The 24,456-nt window shown below is 44.4% G+C and overlaps 2 protein-coding genes across 2 annotated transcripts; one reads left to right on the forward strand and one right to left on the reverse strand.

Moving 5' to 3' along the window:
* The first annotated feature begins 1,569 nt into the window (after positions 1–1,569).
* LOC131892297 (anaphase-promoting complex subunit 1-like) lies at positions 1,570–16,869 on the forward strand. Its single transcript, XM_059242100.1, has 9 exons — positions 1,570–1,775; positions 1,847–1,988; positions 3,321–3,543; positions 4,226–4,427; positions 5,038–6,636; positions 11,837–12,695; positions 13,365–13,503; positions 13,564–13,778; positions 14,777–16,869. Exons 1-9 carry the CDS (start codon positions 1,677–1,679, stop codon positions 16,828–16,830), a joined length of 5,532 nt encoding a protein of 1,843 aa, XP_059098083.1. The 5' UTR covers positions 1,570–1,676; the 3' UTR covers positions 16,831–16,869.
* Positions 16,852–22,857, reverse strand: LOC131892301 (carboxypeptidase E-like). Its single transcript, XM_059242104.1, has 9 exons — positions 22,526–22,857; positions 21,808–22,004; positions 20,851–21,000; positions 20,626–20,792; positions 20,234–20,370; positions 19,208–19,347; positions 17,949–18,090; positions 17,673–17,869; positions 16,852–17,216 (listed from the first exon to the last, which is right to left on the reverse strand). Exons 1-9 carry the CDS (start codon positions 22,776–22,778, stop codon positions 17,148–17,150), a joined length of 1,452 nt encoding a protein of 483 aa, XP_059098087.1. The 5' UTR covers positions 22,779–22,857; the 3' UTR covers positions 16,852–17,147.
* Positions 22,858–24,456: the final 1,599 nt, after the last annotated feature.

Consider the following 24,456-nt stretch of genomic DNA (forward strand, 5'->3'; position numbering starts at 1 on the left):
TCTTAAGGGGGATGGTTTAGCAAACTTTTATTGAATTAAGGGTCATGATGTTCCATGCTACATCCCTTTTACCAGCCCTGCCTCCTCTCTTCCTTTCCTTTCAGTAAGATAATAAACATAAACCAAAATTTATCATTTTTATCGCTGACTTTTGAATTGTTGCTGGGAACTTAATTCTCAACAGTAACAAATGAAATGCAAAGTGATAAATATTTACAACCATCCCCTTTCTTTTTGTACATATATTATGTGACATAGTTTTCTTTTTTGCTTTCCTGTTGTTTTAATCAGCCTACACCTTGATCATACAATTGGCAGTAACGCTCAAGTAGAACTGTACATTTAGTACTTAAAGTCATCTTCTTTGCTGGGTTTTGACAGAATGTTAGATACCACGACCACCTTTTGCTTATGTAGACAGAATGAGATCAGTTTAACAAGTAACCAGGATTGGAGCTCCCTTTTAAACGATTTTCTTGAATCAGTTTAAGCCTCATGCTGAGCGGAATCCAAAGAAATATTTGTACCAATCAATTGTTGTTCTTTTGGTTTCTGCTATGTAGATACTCAATCACATCTGTAAAACCAATGATAACAATTCTCTAAGTTTTTCTGGACGTAAAAATGTAATCAAATTTGCGGCCCATGAATGACTAAAGCCCAATTTGCCTCAATGGCACAAATCAGGGACCATCTGGCCTTCAGAGGTCGCGTGGGTGAATAGTAGCTAGAAATCCATGACCCAATGATCAGCTCGCGAAAACTCCAGACTTGGGAATTGTTTAAGATACAGTTTTAGTTTGAGGTAGAAGAAGCTGGATTGCCAGTTCAAAAAAACCCTGGGTATTAAACTGACTACAATAGGCGCAAGAAGGTAAGTTGATTGGGAAATTGTGTTCCTATAACATCCCAAATCTAAGGGTCCTCCGCTAAATCTAGTCAACCTGAAAAAAACTGTTATCAAATTGCTTGAAATAATTAATTCCCATGTGAAGCTTTCCATCAATATCAGGTTCAAGTGGCATTGGAGAGTAGGCTTCAATGCACAAGGAATCGAGAACAAGACATGGCTAGGTGCTTGTGCCAGGCGTTTTGCTCTCCCCGTAACTGCAGGGTTGAGTTTTGTTGGGACATCTCCTCCCTAACTAACCCTGGTGTCAAACCTCAGATCGTCATCTTGACGTCTTCCATTCCCCACAGTTTCATTTCAATCATATGTCACACATCATATCCTAGCCTTTCATCACAGAAGCTCACAATTATCTGGACGAGCCACTAGATTGTGATTATGGTCCTTGCGTAGTGAACCTTTTGCTTCAGCTGTTGTTCTGGAAGTTTGAACAAAGATGGCTAAAGATTAAAAAACTAACCTAACCTGACCTGACCTAACCTAAACTTTCGGTTGCAAGGGCCTCGAAACCAGTGATAACTGACAAGCAAAAGTTTAGCTACCTAAGGATGATAGATTGTGATTATCAAAATATGACTAGATAAGAAAAATATCCCACCTCACACAAGTACATCACGCAACCTCCGCCGAATACAGACACCTTTAAACTAGAAGCCACCGCGCGGTTAAGAGTTGCCATTCTCAATCAAAACAAACCAGAAGCCAAACAAAAGTCAATCCTACTAATTAAATTTCGTATTGTGTCTCCCAGTGCTGTTTTTGTTTCATGATTTCCCCGCTCTCGATTCAATTGGATTTAGCCACGGGCCAGCAATGGGATCACAAGAATCGCGCCCCGCTCCGGAAAATCCCGCCCCCACATGAGGTCAGTGGTTCGCTCGTCTCATACTTACTTATACGGGACATTTGGGTCAAATTTGATTGGGCTTAATCTAGGATGGACTGGAGGATGAAATCGCGGGCGCGTCCGATGAATGGAGGCGTTGGCCATGGGCGGGCCCGGGTGAGCTGGAGCTGTGGATTCGGGGCTCCACCCTCACGTGGACGCTCAACCAACACGTACGAAAAGTTCTCAGAGGTAAGAAAACCAGGTCGCTGTAATGAAACAAAGATCATAGACGGAGACGATTGTTATCTTTGAAAAGCTAATGATAAGTTAGGACTGGGTTGTTTCCCACAATATGAATGGTTAGTTTCAAAATGTATGACATATTAGACAATAATGGTTTGACTATGATTAGGAATGATTGGATAGCTAAGGTCAGCTAGTATCAGTTGTTGTAGAGGTAGTTGACCAGGTGGTAGTAAAAAGATATCAAGCGAAGAATGCATTTTGATTTTGAGAGCATCTCGTATTTAGCTACAAGCCTCTAAAATGACAATTACCAGGCTCAGGGTATCACAGAAAACTGAAACAGAAAATTTTGGAGCAGATCTTTTCCTAGCGCCCTATTAAAATGTAAAGTTATCATTGGCCTAATTCATGACGCTGACACTTAAGGCTTGGTAGTTTATCTATCAATGTATTTCAGATATTAAGATCCGCCACAGACTTCTAGAAATAAGGACATTGAACGGATGTCCTTATTTCCAATCGGTTATCTTTCCTAAGGCATATTTTGGGCCCAACTTTGGCCTTTTGAGTTAATTTGATTTTTTTTTGTTTGTTTTTTCACGGGCTTGTCTAACCGCTACGGGGAATGTAATCCCCAGTACTATTAAAATGAAAGGTTATAATTCGTCTACTTATTACCTTTCAATCTTTATATGATATTTGGTCCACCAACGAATTTGAGTTAGCAGACCAAGCTAGTCCTTGAATATAGGGTTGATCTGGAATGCTATCTAAAGATTTGTTCAAGTCTGACTTGAAAGATGCAACTGGATCAACAAGGCCTACGTATTCCCTACGAATATGAGAGGGCAGCAAATTGAACAATGAAGGAGCCCGAGAAAGAAGAGATGTGGACTTCTTTGTTGGAATTAGCTTGGATTCTAGAGGGCTTGAAGGTGCTCTCAAAACGCACATTAAGCCTCTACGGTCACCAGAATTGACCCCCCCCCCCCTAAATCCTGGGTTGGGACAAAGCTCATGGATACTTTTGAAGACGTACAATTTTATACCTTCTCTGAACACTGCACAGTCCCAACTTTTTTAGCCTCTCCCAATATGAGAGCTCTCTCAATCCTGTGATGTTCCTTTGTGAAACATCTTTGGACTTGCTCGACTTTTTGCAAACCTGATTCGATCTTTCAATCATATTAACTTTTATATTTGGTTTAGTCAATACGAAATGTTCTGTTCCGTTTTAAGTTCATGTCTCCTGAAGTCTGTGGACCGGCTCAGCCCTTGCGTGTAGGGTGTATCTGCAACAGTAATTGAATATGTATCATGTGTCTCACTTTTCAGTGGATGATCGGATCCTGTCGGCCTTTCCTTGTCGATTCTACGATTACCCCCACCGTCCCTCCATGACTCTGGCTGCCCATTGGGACGAGGGCTTGGACAACCTGGGGTCTTGCCACGAGGCCTTGACCATTCTCCAGGAGGGTCTCTTACGGGTGTTTTTCGACAATGGCGAGGACTTTCTCGTCACGCTTCCCTTTCCGGTCAAACAGTGCTGGCCTTGCAAGTATGTACCACAGATAATTACTCAATATAGGCCTTTTCATCTTGGCGTCATCAGTTACAGAAACTATCGCCATCTAGGGGTCGAAGGGCTAGTTGCTTGCCTAGAGTGTCGTTAAAAAATCTAGATTGTGCACATTGTCGGGTGAAATTGGAATTTTATTTGAATTAATATGGTCAAAGGATTGTCAAGCTAGCCATATTTCTCTTGTGCAAGCATGCAGACCGACAGTATAAATGCATTTGAAATGATTATTTTTCTTGGATTGATTTTCTGAGTTGAACATGAGAATCTAGAGGGAGAAAAAGGGGGAGTAGAAGTGCTGCGTTGATTGGACTTACTCTCCGCTCTGAATGTCCTTCTTGTTGGCCTCTTTGGATTGAACTTGACACTTTTTGTAACTTGCATTTGCACCCCTAGATGGCAGGACAACAATCCAGTAGATAAAGCGTCATCGCGATCATATTATCTTGATTTCTTTTCTTCTGGAAGAAATTAATTACGCACGAGGGGCATAACAACAAGAATGGCAGTTCTGCTTAAGATTGAAATTCTAGACAAAAGCAACTTGAAACTTTCTTGAACTTCCACCAATATCAGTCCTAAAATGAACCAAAAAAACTTGTAAAGTGTTGCAATTTTGTCTTGCTCTCTTGTGATCAATTATCATGAATGATATTATTAGGTTTGGTGTCCTTATTGAGCGGGATGTGAATGTAGGTGGTCTGGCTTTGCCCACTTGGTTTGCCCTGCTTCACCCTTTGGAGGATTTATCCCGAGTGGTCACAAAGTTGAAAGGGCAACTCAAGGAAGTGACCAACGACAGTCATCAAGTGATTCTGGTCGAATCCGAGCCGTCTCTTTGTCTCACCTTTCATAAATATTCCGTAAGTAAGCCTTTAACACCAATAATGACTGTTCGTTTATGGGTTGGAAAGGTATGAATTGGTTTTATTCATTATTTGCTGAGACATCAGTGCTTGGATTGCTCTATGAAATCGAACAAACTTTTCTGTAAAACTGCCTAAAAAAAATCTTTTATGAAAGCCGGGATACATGAATATGATTTTGTCTCACACCGAAAAGAAGACAGAGTTGTTGGAGACTGTACTGTCTCTCTCTTAATTTTTAGCTGGATAGTAATTTTCCACTCACTAATGAACAGGAGGTATATTTCCACAAATATTTGATGATTTTGTATTGAAGTTTTTACGTTGAAGACTTGCATTCATACAAGACTGCAAATATGATTTCCGCCACTTCCCTTGCATAAAGTTTATTTGACTTCAGATTTCAAAGAGTGTGAATCATTGTAAGCTTAAACCAATTTTGCCATTGAACTCACTGAAAATGAAAAACACATTCTTGCAATTTCTGACCGTTGTCAAGACTCATCCATAAATTTAAGGGGAAAATCTTCGAAATATACTTATGAGCACTGATTATTTTTCTTTCATATTTGTTATCGCTAATGCTTGCATTCCTCTTTTCCCATAGGGCCAGCATTACCTATGGCACATGCGCGGGGCCTCTGCCGACGAAATCTCAGTGGCCGAGAGTACGACCTTCTTCCAAGGCCGGGATCGGACCTCCATTTCCGGGTTCCAAGGGCCACAGCATCACACTGCCAATCCTTCGCGGCATCACAGTTCGACGTCGCATCGCATGGACTCATGTCCACAGTCTCCATTCGGCACGAGCCGTACTCCCACCAGCTCCGGCTACTCGCAAAGTAGCTCTGCCGCCTCCTCGGCTCGTAACACGCCCATTCCTCTGCCCATGAACAGCTTGGCTAGCATCGTGCGATCTCCGTGCTCGCCCAAATCGAGCATTATTGGACGATCCCAATTGCAACAATCCACACTGATGGGGTCCTTGCCTCGAAGGAGGTTCCAGCAGACCCCAGGTGTGACCTTGAGGGAGGATCCCGGGGTTCAGGACAGCCACGTGGTCTCCTTGGACGTGTCCTTGTGTCTGGATCATGCTTGGACTGAACCGCCCAGCATTGCCAAGCAGAACAAAGGTCGACCCGCCAGCCATGCCTTCCTGGCTACAGACACGCTGCAGGATCAGTATTTGTGTTATCTTCAGACACATCTGGAGAAGCTGGCCATGATTCGGATTGAGAGGAGAGCCTCCGACGACGAGTTGGCCTTCGGGGCGGTGAATCACATCCCTGCCTTGGATGCAGCCCCCATTCCGGCCTTGGACATGATCCTGATCTTGGACCAGAACCGCTCCATGAGCCTTTACTCGGGTCAGATCAAGGTCAGCAAGGTCATGTTTGACTACTGTCCACAGACCAGTCGAGCTCTGCCTCAATTGGCCAGAATCGCGCATGAGATCTCCTCCCTCAATCTGGATAGCCAGCCAGGCACGCCGGTCAGCCTGATGACCTCAAGTCGACCTCCGTCCACGTCCAGCACGCCGGTGCCTTCGGAATTCAACGAATCCATCTCCACGCTCTCGCCCGTGTTACCAGAGGGACCCACTAAGGTGGTCCATCTCAAGGACCCGGTTCACAACCATGTGACCTTGGTGTGCCAGACAGGTCAACAGCTCAGAATGGAGCTACCCTCCAATTCATACTGCCCGATCGTTCAACGCTGTCTAGAAAGTGTGAGCGGTTGCTTGCCCCGGGATTGGGCGGTCAAGCTCCAGGCCAAATGGTTCGCTACACGAAACGCCCCCGGACCCACCAGTATGAACCCCTCCAAAGAGTGGAAGCTCTTTGCTCATTGCTTGCTTGGATCCATGGGCTACCAAACGAGCCATTTCACGCTCTTCCCCATTGATCAGGACTTTGACTCGCTGTCCCCAACCTTGTCTGTGGGCGTAGCTCACAAGAAGGTCCGTTTGATGGACCAGGGCTCGGATGGAGACTGGGACTTCCTCTTGAGGTCGGAGCACCATCAGGAGTCCGGACAACAGTTATCCTTTCTGTTGGGGATGGATCCGGTGTCCAGATCGGAGAATCGGGATCTGCCGCCCGATCGATTCGATGGACTCATGGATATGAGTGCCGACTTTTTCGGGCATTTGCCTCACATCGTATTGGCATTGCATCTATTATATGAGGAACTAAAAGTGTCCAAGGTGAGTTGATGATATTTGTTTACAAAAAAAACATCGAGTAACCACGCGGTTTTCACGTTCTTGACGGGGAAGAAACACAAAAACTTGCATTTGAAAGTCTTCAGTGAATGTTTAGGACGTCTTCAATCACCTTCTTCACACGTGGTTCTTCTATATTCGAATGTTTATTAGCTCTATGCTTCAGTGTGACTATTGTCCTTAGGGTGGCGCGCTACACTATCCCCCCCAGGACCGACCAGGTACTATACATAAAATATTGTCATGAGGATCATACTAGTGTTCGTTGGTTACGTTGTAGGACCCAGGATGGCTAGGGGACCAAACGCAGGCTTAAGGCGCTCTATGGAAACATTATCAGGCATGCCATTTTTTTCCAAAGTGAAGTACTTGGGGGTCCGAGCAAGGACCTTGTAGGGGCCCCGGTAGGGTCGGTCCAGTGGGCGTTTGGTGGAGTCCACTCGCTCCCACACATGCGAAACTGTTTCCATGCCTTTGAGGATGAAAGCACGGTCATCGGAATTAGAGCGATGCCACGCAGCAGGGTTAAAGTTGTGAGCGTCCACGGCCTTGCGAAGCTGTCGCACATATTCGTCAGTGTCAGCAAAGGTAGATGTGGACGGGCGGGTGAAGTAAGTCCCTGGCAGAGTCAGGGGGGACCCGTAAACCATTTCTGACGGGCTATACCCAAGGTCGGCCTTGACGGCATTGCGAATCCCCAGCATGATGGGGGCAATAAGAATGGTCCAATCGCCTGTACAGGAGGAGAGGCGGGCCTTCAGAGCACCTTTCATCTGTCGATGAAACCGTTCCACCATTCCGTTACAGGCCGGATGGTAGGCCGTGGTCTGGCGTACGTCATAGCCCAAATAGGCTGCTAGGCCAGTCCAAATGTTTGATGTAAATTGACGGCCTCGGTCACTTACAATAGCAGAGGGAAGTCCAAAGCGGGCTATCCAGTTCTCGAAAAGGGCCTTCGCGCAGGAATTGGCAGTTGCATTAGGGAGTGGTATGGCCTCAGGCCAACGAGTGAACCGGTCAACTACAGTAAAAATGTAGGACATTCCATTGGCAGGGCTTAGCGGTCCGACCAAATCAACGTGAAGGTCCGCAAATCGAGCGGTAGAGGCTGGGAAAGCTTGTAGTTGTGGCTTATTGTGACGTTGTATCTTGGAAGCTTGGCACTCGGGACAATCAGCAACCATTTGAGCCACATCAACACCAAGACTTGGCCAAGAGTAGTTGGCCGCAATGAGAGCCTTGGACGCCTTGATTCCGGAATGGGCAAGACTGTGGAAATTGTCAAAAACTCGGCGGCGGAGGGGTTCTGGAACAAGTGGGCGACGGAGTCCAAATCGGGTATCTACTAGGATGGGAGTGCCGTCGTCCATCACGTCTGTATCGGCAAAAGGAAGGTTACCATTGACTAGACCAGGGTCAGTGCCCTGAGCGGTGGCTACATCAGCCACAAGTGGTGCATAGGCAATGGAGGCAGCAGTGGCCATCGGCAAGACTGGGTTGCGGCTTAAGGCGTCTGCAACCACATTGTCACCGCCCGCCACGTGGCGAATATCTGTGACTACTTCACTAACCTCTATTAGAGTTCGGGCGATACGATCAGATTCATGGTCAGTAGGGCCACGGCGGAAAGCGAAGGTGATTGCCTTGTGATCAGTAAGTACATGGAGACGGGCGGGGGGAATGCCATTGAGGAGATGTCTAAATTTCCGAACAGCTCGCTTGATGGCCAACAACTCCCGGTCAAAGGCTGAGTAACGGCGCTCAGTATTGGTTAGGCTTTTGCTAAAGAACCCAACCGGCCTCCACTGACCATCAGATTGTTTTTGCTCAAGTGCGGCTCCAACAGCAATGTTAGAAGCATCTGTGACAAGACGAGTGAAGGAAGTTGGATCTGGGAATACAAGTAAGGTAGCATTGACTAATGAAGTTTTGATGGCCTGGAATGCGTTGGCCTCCCTTTCTGTCCAGTAAGGAATAGGGGCCAAGGAGCCCTTGGCGTAGGTTTTGTCCGAGGTGCTGCTGTTCTTTTTAAGGAGGTCATAGAGAGGACGGGCCACTGCCGCAAAATGTTGAACAAATCGTTGGTAAAAATTGGCCAACCCTAAAAACTCTTGTAGATTGCCAATGGTGTCAGGTTCTGGAAAATCACGCACAGCAGAGACATTATCAGGCTTGGGCTCTATTCCAGCCTCTGAGATGACATGGCCCAGGCATTCAAGTTTTGCCTGGCCAAACTGACACTTCCGTGGGTTCAAGGTCAGGCCTGCCTCACCAAGACGCTCAAAAATTTGACGAATGGTCGGAACGTGGTCTTCCATGGTGGCAGTGTGGACAAGAATGTCGTCAACATAAACCGCTACACCCGTGATTCCTCGAAGCACTGCAGACACCAATCTTTGAAAGGTCTGGGCCGCGTTGCACAGGCCAAAAGGCATTGCCGTAAACTCGAACATTCCCCAGGGAGTAGTGACTGCCGTGAGGTGGATGGAGGCAGGATCCATGGGGACCTGATGAAAAGCCTTAACCAGGTCGAGTTTGCTGAAAACTGTGGAGTTGGCAAGGCTGGCAAGGAGGTCCTCAAGGCGCGGCAAGGGATAGTTGTCTTTGACTGTGTAGAAATTTAGCTGCCTGTAGTCCCCACAGGGTCTGTAGGAGCCGTCAGACTTTACTACAACATGAAGTGCAGACGAGATAGGACTATCTGAAGGCCTAGCAACCCCAGAATCCAATAACTCATCAATGGCCAATCGAGCAGCGGCTTCTTTGGGGCCAAATAATCGACGTGGCTTGGCATGAATTTTGACATGGGCAGCCTCTTCCTTGAGACGAATGGTGCACGTGACGTCGTGTTTTGCTGCCGCAGAGAAATTAGTTTTTGCCTTTAGGACGTTGGGGTAGTCAGCCAGAATGGTATTGAAAGGGGATGGAATTGGTTTCTCAGATACAATGTGGGGGATTGAACAGATAGAAACGGGGAGAGTAGCGGTGCCTGCAACAAAAAGGCCACTATCTGGGTGCACCAATCGCTGATTGTGACAGTCGATCAAAAGCCGGGAGACATCCAGGAAATCGAAACCCAATATGTGGTCATCTACATCCGCCACATAGAAGAGATGGGTAAAACAACCCAACTTCCCGAGGTCAACCATAATTTTTTTCATGCCATAGATCTTGCAGGGCGAACCGTCGGCGGTCTTAAACAGACGAGTGTTGGGTTTGTTGCATTGCTGGGCGTCCCCTGATGATGCCGGAAGGAAAGATCGTGCGGCTCCAGAGTCAGCAAGCCAGACCACACTTGTAGACCCATCTTGGACTCGAATGGCCGCCTTGGACGCGTCAGGTGGGTTACATGGGTACGACAGTGGAAGAAGCTGGCCGGTGGTTGCAACCAGGGGATGTCCAGAGGAAAAAGAGGCAACACGGTTAACACCTTGTGCCGTCAAGGGAAGGGTGGACCACATGCACTTCTTAGGAAGGCACTTCTCCGCTTGTCTCCCCCACTTGGCATGGTAGTGGCAGATGAGTTTGCCGTTTTTGAATGTATAACGCCCTCCTTCGGAATTGGCGTCCGTTCCGTTCTGGTTCTGCTCCACGGCATTATGTTTGGTGCTCACCCCCTGGTGGGTTCTGTTACGATCATAACGAGGACGCCCACGACCAGATGACTCAGATTTGTAAACAGCGTTAACAGAGGCTGTGTGTTCAAAATCATCGGGAGCAGAACCACTGGCACAGATAGCACCAATATAAGGACCAGCCTCCCGGCATTGGTCAAGGTGCCGTGCTGCACATTCAACAATGTCGTCCAAACTAATTGTGGCTCCTTTCTGGAGGACAATGGCCCTGATCGGAGAGGCAAACTTCTGGATGAACTGCCCTTTGAAAGCCAGAGATACGGCGGCGGCGTCCACCCCGTCAGGCCACAGGTCCAGGAGATCTTCAAGGACAACGTCAGGCTCTCGGTCTCCAATGCGATATGCCTGAAACTCCAGGGTTTTTTCGTAAAAGCTTCGTTCGGCCTTCTTGAGCACCGCGGCCTTGAAATCTGTGTAAGGGGTCTTGGAGGGGTCAGAGGCCAGATCATTGCAATGTTTGATGGCCCGGCGGTAACGTGTAAGATCTGTGTCCTCTAAGGCTGCCACCATGTGAAAGTATTTAGTGGATTCTTTTGAAATGCCTGATAGGTGAAACTGGACCTCCGCACCTACAAACCAGTTTTCGGGCTCGATTCGGTTCAGTTTGGGCACTTTTACCGAAACCGCGGCGACCGGGGACGGGGGGGGCATGGCCGCTTGCATGGCCCCGGCGAGATCCGCCATTGTGAAAGTCGGCTCCGTCATAATTGTAAAACAAAACAAAACAAAACCAACGAAAAGTCGAAGTAAACGGGAAGATACGTAGGCGGGGCAAAGACGTGCGGGAGTTGCCGACGGTTGACGCGTAGGCGTGGCCGGCTGTTGACGCGTAGGCGTGGCGGGTTTAGGCTGCAGTTTCGTGTTCTCGGGGTCACCACTTTAGGACGTCTTCAATCACCTTCTTCACACGTGGTTCTTCTATATTCGAATGTTTATTAGCTCTATGCTTCAGTGTGACTATTGTCCTTAGGGTGGCGCGCTACAAATGAAATAGATTCGTTTCTTATTCCCTTCATGGCCAAAAAGATGCTTTTCTCTTCAAGGTTTTAAGGATGATTGTTAGTGTGTTTTTAGGGGTCTCATGTGAAATTTTGTTCGTTTTCTATAAAATTTCTTATTACCTTCATTTTACAAAAAATGAAAAAAAGTTAAAATGGGACTCCATAATTCTTTTCTCTTTCAATTTAAAATTTCGTGAAAACTTTATTTTCTCAAAAAAGAGGCCGAAACATGTAGCCATTCTGTATCGATATCTATTCAAGCTCGATAAAATACGAAACTCTGGATGTCAATAATATATCTTTGATAAAATTGACATGGGAATTATTGATTTTAAGAGAAAATTGGTTTTTAGGTTTGATAGTAATAGTTTTTAACGAAAAGCTGAGTTTCAAAAATTGCGTTGGTAACGTGAATTTGAGTTTTTCATTGGAGGAAATAAAAGATATATTTTTGACATCCAGAGTTTCGTACTTTACCGAGCTTGAAGAGATATCGATACAGAAAGTCAAGCTCGCCGTGCCCAAACCAATTGAACCTTCTTTCAGGAGTTCGCCGATGTTCTCCCTTATTTGGCGGGCTTATTGGTTCGTCTCACAGCTGACCTCAGACTCTCCTCCTACGTCCGCCTGTATTGGTCAGACTACCCTCAAATCTGTCCAGAGAGCCTGATCGAGGCTCAGACCCGTCAAATGGACTCGGTCCGTTGGAAGAAGCTCCAGCCCTTTTCTTTACCTCCGAGTCCTCCCAATATATTCATTCTCTGGCGTCAGTTGGCTCTCGAACCCAACTTCACCGGCAACTCCGATCCTCTATTCCCTTTGCTCCAGGGGCAAATGGCCAAACTGACATTGATTGTGTCGATCCTCATGGACAACCAAACCTGTGCTAACGCCATCCTCCACATGATGGCCAAGAAAGGGAAGAAGAACAAGTCGCCACTCTCGGGTCTCTTGACCCAACTCAAAAACACCTCATTTGAGAGGATCCGGGAGCCTCTGCAGTTCCTTGAGCTCCTTTGTAAGCTCGGCTTTGACAACAACACACTGAATACCTTACCGGAATGCATCTCGATTCCATTGAGGGCGTACATCACCCAATGCAAACTCTCACTTCCGCCCACCGCCTCCAAAGAGGGCTGCCTCATTCTGGGACGTAACGACGTCCTAGCCCGTGTGAATGATGCAAAGACCCGCCCTAAAAGACCCGCACAAGAAGAGGTGCAGGCTTTATGTTGGTCAGAAGATCACCGATTGAGTGATGCCGAGGCCATGCTGGACTCGGAGAACCCAATACCGATCACGGTCACCCAAAAACCCGACATCTCTGATCATGAATTTGTTGAGGAACAGGAGCGATGCCTCTACGCCAAATGTATTCGAACCATGGCTTTGCCCGTTGGACGGGGTGAGTCGTCTAAAGCTTGATTTCCAAGACGTGGACTGAAGGAATTATCAAATCCTAAGATATTGACTCTCGAGAAACGGAAAGTAGCGCCCTCTAAGAACTGAACTTCGTGCGTCCTCTTGAGCACTGCTGCCAGACGAATGGCGAAGAAAAGCAGCAAATAATTATCAAGCAGAGCAAGCAAAAGCCTCAGCTAACGAGACCTTGTTTAATGAGGCTTGTTTGTCAGTAGGCTTTAAGATGCATTCAAATGCTAATTCCTGCAAAGAATAACCAATGAATGCATTATTGTAACATAAAACTTATCCATGATTCCAAGTAGAAGATACTAACAATAAGAAGATAATAAGCCCCATTTCAATGATATTCAAGGACAAAGATGGAGCTTCCTCCTTTGAAGTCAGGCTCTAGAGGACGCACTATATGCTCTCAACTTCTGCTAGGGGCATCCTTGTTGTTGTTGAGGTTAAATCTCGAGAGTCCGATTTGGTACATATGTTTTTGAGGTTCTATAAAACGTCAGTTATGCTTCTCCAAATCTTTTTCGATATTGAATCTTTGCTGGGATAGGGGTCAATAATTGTGTTTTTATCAGTGAAAACAAGTCTTTTCTTGTTGCTCAAGGCTTATTGACTACAGAGTCTAAACCATGGTTATTTTCTTCATCAGCCGCTTTTGCTCTCAACACCACCAATGCAGTCATGTCTGAGCCCGTGGAAATCCCAACCCTGTGTCTCTCAGGTCGCGCCCCTCCCCGAGGATCCGCTGTCGAAATGGATCACATCGAAACGGTACCAAACATGGAGAGGTGAGCACATCTAGCCCATTTATATTTTTTATGCATACACTACAAATGTGATTGTTGCAGATGGCCCATGTTCCACAATGGCGTGGCTGCCGGTTTGGCTGTGGACACATTGAAGGTGGATGCCACGTGGATCACTTTCAATAAACCACATGATATGGTGTCGGTAAATGGGGTGATTGACATGACTCAACATGCCGGATTCCTGTACGCCCTTGGGTTGAGTGGGACATTGTCCAAACTTGGTAAACTCGACTCCTATGACTACATGATGAAAGGTGAGTAGTGGGAGGCGAGTCTGGTATTATTAAGTGAATTAGAATTGATTCAAAATGTTTAGCTTTGACAAATTGCTTGGGTAATCTGGATTCGGAATCGATTTAGATTGGTTGGTAAAAAAAGTGGCTTGTTGTAAATAGAAAACAGTTTCAAATTTGTATCGTATTTGTCTAAATGGATATACACTCGATGAAGGACAATAAAAAGTCTCAAATGGCCGAATGAAGTTTGTAGAATCTAAGAAGTCTAAACATTTGGCTTCTAGTGATTGCTATACAGGTATGCCACAATGATATTAGAATTAGAATCGAAAACCGTATTTGCAATTCTCAAACGTATTAAGCATCCTTGTGTCGTAATATGTCGTGAAAATATAGGAAGTAATTTAGAGAGATTTGGTGTATCATAAATACTCCAGCAAAGGGAAGATTTCTTACCAACCAACAACGAGACAACCACTGTCTTCAGTAAATGAGGTTGGTTAGTCCATACGTATTTAATTGAGATGTAAACTGTAAAGCATTGCAAATCTGGCAAGGTTTAAAGCCAAGGCCTTCGTGTTGCCAAGAGCAAGCGCTAATTTAGCCCTGATCTTCCCTGTAGAGAATGCATTGTTTAACAAAACACCATGTTGTTGTGAGCCATTCTTCATAGTTTACCCACGAAATTTACTGTTCAATGATATTCATATCAAATTGCTTTAATTGAAAAGAGGTGAATTTCGTCAGAAAAAAATGAATTTTCAAAAGAGCCATCTTTTTTTCGTGATCTTTTGTCTTCAAGTCCGAAGCAACTCTTTTGCTTATTTGGAAATTTTTATTTTACGAGGAAACCCACGAACATAAAAAACCATACACTTGACAATGACTAGTGTGAATTCATGATGAACTCCGAGAGAAGGCAAAAAAAAATATTTAGCTGTTGATGATTAAACCCCGCCATTTTCCATTGCATAGTACGCATGCACAAACCTCTACATTCTTTGCCTTCTATTTAGGCAATGAAATGATTTCCATTGGGATTCTCCTTGGCATGGCTGCGTCCAAGAAAGGCTCCAAAGATCTGATCGTAACCAAAAAAATATCCACCCAACTCACAGCACTATTGCCGCCCTCAGCCACCGAGCTGCCACTTTCACACGCCACCCAAATCGCCGCCCTTCTCAGTTTGGGGCTGGTTTATATGGGCACAGGTCATCGATATATTGCCGAAGTGTGTTTAAGGGAACTTGGCCGACCCCACGGACCCGATCTGGAGAATTGTTCCGATAGGGAAAGCTATTCTCTGTCTGCTGGACTGGCTCTGGGTATGGTTACTTTGGGCCAGGGGTCAGGCTTAATGAGCGGGCCCTTGGCCGATCTTCAATTGGCAGACAGTCTGCACCATTTCATGATCGGCGGGCCCAAGTCTGCGGTGGCCGACAAGTTTCGAACCACCAATGTTTCGCAGACCCTGCAGTTTGGAGACAATATCAACATGGATATTAGTGGTCCGGGGGCCACATTAGCCCTGGGTCTTATGTTCTTTGACTCGGGAAACCACGCCATTGCCAATTGGATGGAAGCTCCCGAGAGTCAGTTTTTGCTGGAGTTTGTGCGGCCAGATTTTCTGATGCTCAGGACCTTGGCCAAGGGCTTGATCCTATGGAGTGAGATCACACCGAGCTTGGATTGGATCGAAAACCATGTGCCCAAAGCCATCTTGCCGTTTTGCATGGTTCGCCCTGTGGACAACCACCCGTCTCACGTGGATTATGAAACCATCAATCAGGCCTACTGCAACATCATCACTGGAGCGGCCTTGATCATGGGGATACGATTTGCAGGGACTTGCAACCAACAAGCTTTTGAGGTTCTCTTCGACCAAACTCGGCGATTGGTGGCCATTTCAAAACGGACCATAGCTGAATTGGCCGGACGTGCCACCATCGAGCAATGCATCTGCGTTCACGTCCTAGCTCTTGCCATTGTCATGGCCGGTTCCGGGGAGCTTGAAATTCTAAGGCTGATCCGTTACTTACGCTCACGTGTTGGTACCAAACATCCTACCGTGACTTATGGCTCACACATGGCCTTGCATTTAGCTTTGGGTCTCCTCTTTCTGAGTGAGGGCACCATGACACTGAAGACTAGTCCCGAAGCGGTGGCTGCCATGGTGTGCGCGTTCTACCCTAAATTCCCCACTCATTCCAACGATAATCGCTACCACCTGCAGGCCCTTCGACACTTGTACGTCTTGGCCACGGAGCGCCGACTCTTATTGCCACAAGATGTAACCACTGGAGAGGCTGTGTATGCCAGATTCCTGGTCAAGTACAAAGACACGGAGTGGTATCCAGGCTTTGAGACCCTTCAACGGGCACCTATCCTCCTACCCGAGCTAAAGAATATCCAATCCATTCAGCTGCAGGATGACCGCTACTTTACCCTCGAGTTCGACGAAGACCACATATCCCTTTTGGAATCTGTCCTGAAAGACAACTTTGGACGATTGCCGATCAAGCAACGTGCAGGTTGTTTGTCCCACGTGGAAGACCCCTTGGGGTTCAAATCGATTGCAGCTCAATGTCTCAGCATGGACCCCTCATTTCAATGGCACTCTGCTGGGAGTACTCTCCTGAAGACCTTCTCCTCTGACCCAAAGGTCAAGTCTTTCCTACAACTGCTCATCTCGCCACAAGGCCAATCAACCCATCACCAAGGTCACCAGGACATGAAGAAGCTCCTGGTGTCCCTTCTTTATGAGTGCTGCAGCCATGAGAAGATGGAGCTCTTGCCTGCTTGGTTGGAACTGTATCGGACTGCTGTGTCACCGGATAAGTCGCTGTTTGGGCCAACCATGTCCAACTTCTTACTGTTCATTGACATTGCCAAGTACTGCAGACTGAGTCTTGTGCCGGAAGTTGTGGTATCTTGGCAGCAAAAGAACGCGCGGAATTTGAACGCTCTCTTTCAAAAGGCGCATGGGCCAAGCGCCTTCTTGCAGGAAAAAGTGTCACGGTATTCATTTCAGTTTTCACAAGTGAACGACAAGAATCCTTTGAAAGTGTGACATGTTATACTAAAATAGATATTCTTTTTGTTACAAAAAGCCCTATTTATTTACCAATTAGTTGATGCTCATAAAAATATGAATCGTTTTAATGGGGAGGAATCTACGTAGAACTAGGGATGGGAGGAGGCAGAGGCAATTTGAAAAAATATTGGGGGAGGAGGGGGGTTAATTACTCTTCTTGGGAGATGGCATGTCGGGTTTGAAACGTTCAAGATGTTATTTTGGTTGCCTTGTGTTTGTAGATTTGAAGGTGTTTTTTGTTCATCTTGGGTTGATATGCTGATGATTGTTGTGCAACATGAGTGTGACTGAACCTAGAAATAGTCCATCCTTGGGGCTTCCTCCATGTAGTTGTAATTCATGTTGGCCATGTCGGATTCATCCTGAAAATATCAAGTGCTTTTTTTAAAACAAGTTATACTGGCTTTAACATTTAAAGTAGCTGAATCGTCCGCCAAACATTTTCTAACATGTCGAAATAAGAAGTCTCATCTACTTCATCTACGTAATGGATTCGAAAGTGCATGATATTTGCCACCTACATTAGAATGCGGATATATCGATATGATATGATCCTTAACAAAACAAAGCTAGCTTTTTTTCTTACCATTAGATCATTAACACACTATTTACAATGTTCCTTACATCCACCATTCTCAGCTTAAAAGTGCTCTCCAACGCCCCAAGCTATTCTTCCAGCATATGAAAGTTTTGTATATTACGAAGAAGCCCAGAGTGGCTCAGATTCCCGGTGGACACTTTAATAGTTCCTTCCTTTGCTCAAGGGCAGCTAAGGCCAAATTTTTTCATTTGCTCTCCGACCTCAGGAATAAACTTACCATCAGAGGGCTGACGTCGTAAGGTAAGTAGTCTGGCGTAGCTGGGAGTGGAAACAGCTCAAAGTTGAGAATGGGAGCCTCTTCGTGAACGTGACGGTCGACCTCAACCAGCTTGCTCTGTGGGGCGTATCCCGGGGCTTCTACGGTGATTTCATACTCTCCGGGGGTCAACAGCCTCCAATAGTCGCCATTGTGGACTGAAAGTGGCAAAATGATAAGATGACTTTGAGCTTTGAATTGACATGAAAGTGTGAAGTGTGTAGGGGAGCTACGTACCTGATCGAATGTCGTGGTCAATGTCTGTGCTTCGACGCTCATATTTACCCACACGTGTAATGTTCCTCACGTGGATATTGGCATTGGGGATCCCGTGTCCTGTTTGTCCGTCAATTACTAATCCCTTGAGACCGGCATGGGACTGAAAATTGAGAAGGCCAAATTATGTGTAATGCTCTCAAGAAGTGCTCGTGTGCGCTCTGACATGAAAGTTGTCACGAAATATCCTTTCTCAGCAGAGGTATCACACTAGATTTTCCAGAGAGAAAATTCTACTTTTCAATTATTGTGACGACCATGGCATGCTACTATATTCTACTAGAATCAAAGCAGGTCAGGAAGGAGGTTCAACCTAGAGCTTAAACTAGTTCAAGCTAGAGATTACGCCCTTTGCAACTTTTATTGCACAAAAAATAAGTTGAACACTTTGAAGCCCGTTTTAGGAACCCTTACACTTTGAAGTTGGTTCATCGTAATAAAACCCAAAGGACCAAATTTATTGTGTTTGATCTTGATTTTCAATTGCTTTCTTGGATGCCCACAGGAGAATGACGGCAGGCATTTCACAATTTCAAAGGTTTAAATTTGAACATGCTCTTGATATGCATTTTAGAGAGCTTTGATTACCGTATTCAAATGGTGTTGATAGCTTACATGTATTTGGTCTTCTTACACTTTGAAACATGTTTTACATCCTGACTGTAAGGGTGCTTCTGTTTGTTTTGTGCCCGAGTTTCGTGTAAAAAGGTTGGAAAATCAAGGGACTCACACGAGTCTGACTTTTGCCGGTCCCAATCCTGTACTAATAAAAAGGCATATTGGATCCAATTTTCCACCATGATTTGAAATGCAGATGAGTTGTGTTTGTTCATTCAAACTTTAATAGATTCTCAACAGTAAATGAGTTTTGGGTCGCCAAGTTAACTTGACTTCGGAAGAAAGCCCCTATCCTTTTTCATAGATTTTGTTTTTGAAAGGATCTAGTTTTGAAGCCATAAAATCAAAGGAAATCAGCACCATCAAGATGAAATTTGCCAGCCAGTTGTTTTATGAAATGCAAAATCCATGTACGTCATTATTTTAGAAGTACTTCTCATCTTATTTCAGAGGATCTCATTCTTTTTGTACAATAAATTCTATTGAGACATTATGGCGGCCCTAACTTGGTAAGAAAACAGTTTTTGATTGCGAACGTCACAACTTATATGACATGCCATTTCCCTAGACATCAAATGAAACTTAGTGGTTTCCTCACTTACCAACCAGATGAATTCCAGGAGGGATTGTTTGTTGTCGTCCCATTCGAATTTGATTTGTGAGGCAGGTGGGTACTTGTCGCAACCAAGTTCCAGGGTGATCTCAAAATCGTTTGAAGAGAGGTAATTGAAGTCTTGCATTCCTAGAACGAAGCCAAATAACGAATTTGAGTCCTTTGGCCCCATTTCTATTTTCAGTATCATCAAAATTCATTCCAATTTCACTTTATCAAATTCACCTTCAAATTTACGACGCATTTCAATTTCAAGTTGTAATGACCTTTCCACTTCAAAATTAATCTTGGACTGAAGTATTCATTCCGCATTCAATGAAACATGAATATGAGTGCGCTTAAGGAGCAGGGGAAAAATTATAAGGCCAAATTTCCAATATTTCCACTATTCCGCCATTTTTTACATTTTTGTCTCTTCCTTTTTTTTTACTTTTTTCACATTTTAGAAAATTTTGAGCCGTTTTGACATGAGGGTCCTTGTGTGTGTTTTACTCGTTGGGGACTTTTTTGTTTACTTCGCACGATCAGATAAAGAATTAAATTCCTAGTCAGAATGTTTAAGCAGTTTTATTTTGTTTTTCGATTGGATTTGCACAGACTTTCCTAATCGTTGGAGGGAATTTAATCCTCGGTACTATGAAATTAAAGATTTTGATTCGTCCAATTGTTACTACTTAATCTTTATACAATAGTTTATTACCCGTTTTCGTACCAAGAATGAAAATATCAAAATAAACATTAAGTGAAATAAATTTCTCGTCTTGAGCTGTTGGGAATTCCATTTCCAGTAGCGGGAAGGAAGTGCGCAAAAATACAGGGATTGCAATCGCCTGTATCATTGAAGGAAAGAATGCATTTCTTCCATTTTTTACTAACGCTTGAACTTTAGACCGGACTAGCTCTCGAATGTACAATGGATCTGGAATACTCACAAAAACCTGCTCAAATCTAACTTTTTCGCAAAGGATCCTTGGCCATTGGACAAGGGCAATACTCTATTCGAAGGATGCTTTACCTCCGGCTACAGAATACCATGCAGCTCCATTGGTGATTCCACCTTGCTTGCCAAAGCTACTCTCAGGTCGGTCACATCCCTTAGCTTGAGGGTCAGCCATTCTCGGATGATTGGTGGAGTACGTTTGAGCGATGAACCTAATTGAATGAAGAAAACTGTATTGAAGAGAGACCATTTCCACGGTGTTTTGAGATAGAGCAGGTTGTTGTGTAGAATCAGTTTTGACAATTTTAACTCTTGAGGTCCATTCTTACTCCTTGAAGGGAAAGCTACATTGGTTGCTGATTGTTATTGCTTATTCTCACTTCTGTATTTCTGTATTAGATCGCTGTCTGTAGTTTTTGTTCGTTATGATGAAGCTAATGACTTGTTTTTTTTTTGAAAAGTATTACCTGAAAGTCTCGTCATCCGGACTAACAGAGTATTCTGTGGGGTTCATGACATTGCGGCTCTCGTCGAAGGGGTAATTGGCCACCAAATCTCCTCCATGCAAATTGGCAGACACCACAAAGGGATGTTCCATGATAAGCTTCATCACTGACTCAGTCTCGGGTTGGACCTGAGGACAGAAAGAGTTTATGTCTGTGAGTACAAATGGCAATTTGCTGACATCTTACCCTATGGTCTAGATGATCGACAAGATCCATGAGATGGTTGTTGAACTCATTCCCTGGGGAATAAATAATCTTGTCCAAGTCCGGGAAGTCTCGATTCAAATCCACGTTGTTGGCGTTAGATCGTCCAATCAAGAAGTCCTTTCCTGGTCCCTGAAGGACAAATATATCATAAAGTGACCATTACGATGGCTTTTTTAAAGTTGACTGGGTTGCGTGAGCCGTAAGAAAATATTTCCGAACATTTGCCAATTGTGGTCAAATGTAATATGATAGAAATAATGCCAAGGAATGCTAAACCAATAGACGCCTTACGCTGCACGAAATATGTTTTCCGTTCTGCACTTCAGAGGTCGCTTTGTCACTTAGCCTCTACCAAGTAAAGGGCCAAAACCTTTTGATTGAGTTATAGAGCATTTGTGTTGCTTTTGGCTCATTCTATAAGATATTGTGTATAATTAGTGACCTAGGTGACATAATGTCCTGAAAAGAACTTGTGTTCAAGGTAAGGCACTAGCAGTTTACTTAGCAATCTACCGTGCCTCTTCCCGTTTTCTTTGGGCCGTGTGACGTTGCAAATAAGGGCTCGTATTGGTTCTTTCCAGAAGTTTTAACATTTGTAACCGGACCAATTGTAATCGTGTTACTCTAGTGCAAAAATGCCAAGATAACTATCATAACTTAATCTTTTTATAGCCTTTACAGTCTTTAAGTTTGCTGTGTTGCGTTTGACATTTAAGCAGATTTTTGTTTCAATCAGTGCTTTTTGTCACTTGGAACATTTACCACTTTAACGATGTATGTTGCCACTTGTTGCGTGAGCTTTAGTTGAAGGAGTCTTGGTACTTGTTCTGAGTACTATAAGGCCTGGATGATTAAATTAGACGAATTCTGGATGGATCCAGTTACAGCTCATTTCACCCTGCAATATTCTTCACTGCGACAAAAACATTTACTTACACTGTCAGTAGCGATCTTCCAGCCATCTGGATTCATACTGGGAAGAACATGGATCCTGGTTGAGTCGACCAATTTGCGGATCTCTTGGTTTCCACCAATATACTCCTCACAGAGATAATCCGCCAAGTGAAGGAGCAACTCCCGACCCAAAACCTCATTACCGTGCATATTGGCGATAAACTTCATCTCCGGTTCCACTAATCAGGAAAAGAAAGAAACTTTAGCCCTCGATCCAATGCTCCATATGGAAGATGGCATAAGCATTATATCTTTCGAAAACGTTTCACTATGTTATTATCTTCGATATGATTGAACAAAGAAATGATAATTTTTGGTTTATTTTCTGGCCCAAAAATCTTTTGATATCGTAAGAGTTTTAGAAACAGAATTTACGATTGAGCTAGTCCAAAAATGAGGTTCCTCTACTTCCCGGAACTAAGGGATACCAAATTGAGTAAAAGATCACAAAGAGAAGAAACTCTTGTTAGAGGTAAAAATTCCTCTAATGCCCCAACAAAAAGTGCGAATTGATCTCACACATGCAAGAGAAACTGATTCGAAATGATTTTTTTCGTTGCACATATGTTTTTAAACGGCCACCCTCTACGTTGGAAGAGACTAAGCTCTGCTGGTAAGGACAAATAGTCGACCGCCAATATGGTTAGGGTTCACCCTGTACTGAACGTGGGCCTTTTGCCTGGGACAACTGGGGACTTACTGAGTTCATGTTTGCCAGGGTTGTCCGTGATCTCGAGCACGTACAACGGGATCCCGTTGACGCTGGTCTCGCTCAATGTGTAGAGTCGGGTGATGTCCGGACATCGGTTGTGGATCCTCTGGAGGACCTCGGCCAGCTCCGTGTTGTTGTGGTGCTTGAACTCAACGGCTGCGGAGGTCAAGGAGGCCACCAAGGCCACAGACAGACCTTGGAGCAGGAGAGACAGATTCGAGGTCCATGTTATCGCCACCATATGGAATATGGGAATGAATGAAATCTAGAGTTCCAGTTCTCTCTCTGGTCTGGAACTCTCAGCCTTGGCCTCTCTCTTTCTCTCGTTCTGTCTCTTTCTCCTGCTTTAGGCGTTCGGCTCGGCTTGATAAGTCCTAGACCTGGCTTTCCTGGGAACAAACTGGTTCGAGGGTAAAATGTAACAAGCCTTGAGGGGATCAAGGCTACATTGAGGAGAAACTTTGAAAGGTTTTAGTACAAAGCCGCAAACCTTAGGGAACATTGAACTGCAAGATCTGTCAATTAACCATGTGAAGTAAAGAACATTCAAGGAATAATGTAGTGCGACAAACACATTTTGGGCATTTTGCGGAGGAAGTTAAACTAACATAAACAGATCAACTATCACTGTGAACCAATTGAATTTTCAATGATCAAGTGAAGTTGTATTGCAAATGTTTTGGTACAGTTCTGTCTGGCTCAATATCAGAATACTGTTTTTAATTCAACATGCCGGCAAATGAAAAATTAGATAAAAAATGACAAGTTACATATATGCATTGTTCATGTTGCATGCATTTGGCATGTTGTTTTTTAGTTTTGCTCTACATAATGACATCAGCTGCTTGTTTTCCTTCCTCTTCTCAAGGGAAATGGCAGATATTTAGATATTCTACTGATTTTTTTCAGGAACATGAATGAATGCTTATGCTATGGTATTTCCATGCTTTAATTTGCCTTATTCACACGTGCATTTTTAACCAAAAGTCTATGATACGTGAAAATGATTGTTTTTACTTGCTTCATTTCTTTTTTGCAACAGAGAGACGTGAATTGAAGAAGTTGTAAAACCACTGTTAACTGAAAAGCTTTGCATCCTGTCTGAATTCTCGAAAGTGTTTTTCTAAATAAATATTTCTAAGCTCATGCAACCCCATCCCATCCACCTTTTTCATAATTTGAATCAAGATACAAATTGGGCCATAAGATACGGCCAAAAAGTTACCCAAAATTAATGGGAATAAGTCGAGATTCAAATCGAGAACCAATCAAGGTAAGCTTTAAAAAATCAAAACCTGGCGTTCATCTCAATGCATTATAGCAAAATAATCTCCCTGAAACGTCGTCCATTATTTGCCACACGAAAACTTTCCAACGACCGAACCATGAAACTTTGATCTCCTCATAAACTTGATTTCCACGGTGTGTAGCCGGTTTATGTCGAGGACCAAGCACATCTTCCTACGCAAGCGCGCTTTCTCAATGACGTCATTGTTATCAAGACCACCAAACCAGTGGTAAGGGTCTTTTCGAGAGGCTCTCTTGGGTCTTTCTCTTTTCAGGGTTGCCATCAGTAGAGCTCGATCCAGCTTGCTGCCCTTCTTGCATGGACTTCAATTGAAGTGCTTGGGAAGCCTGGTCCAGTCTTTGCTGTCCTTGTCCTTTGGCAGTAAGTACTTACTTGGAAAGGTTGGCAGTGGGTAAAGTGCTTTATAGCTTGCAGAGGGGTTGTTAATAGTTTTAGAGTTGCACAGAGATTTCAAATTTGGCGACGTCATAGCAACGAATACTAAGTAAGAAAAAGTAGTATAATGGGTTGATTTATGGCCGTTAACTTCACTCCAAAACAGCTTTATGTACCGAGGGATCGTATTAACTACATAACCCAAAACATCAATTGAGGACCAAGCGATGGAGGT

The sequence above is a fragment of the Tigriopus californicus genome, chromosome 12 (assembly GCF_007210705.1).
Source record: "Tigriopus californicus strain San Diego chromosome 12, Tcal_SD_v2.1, whole genome shotgun sequence".
NCBI lineage: Eukaryota > Metazoa > Arthropoda > Copepoda > Harpacticoida > Harpacticidae > Tigriopus > Tigriopus californicus.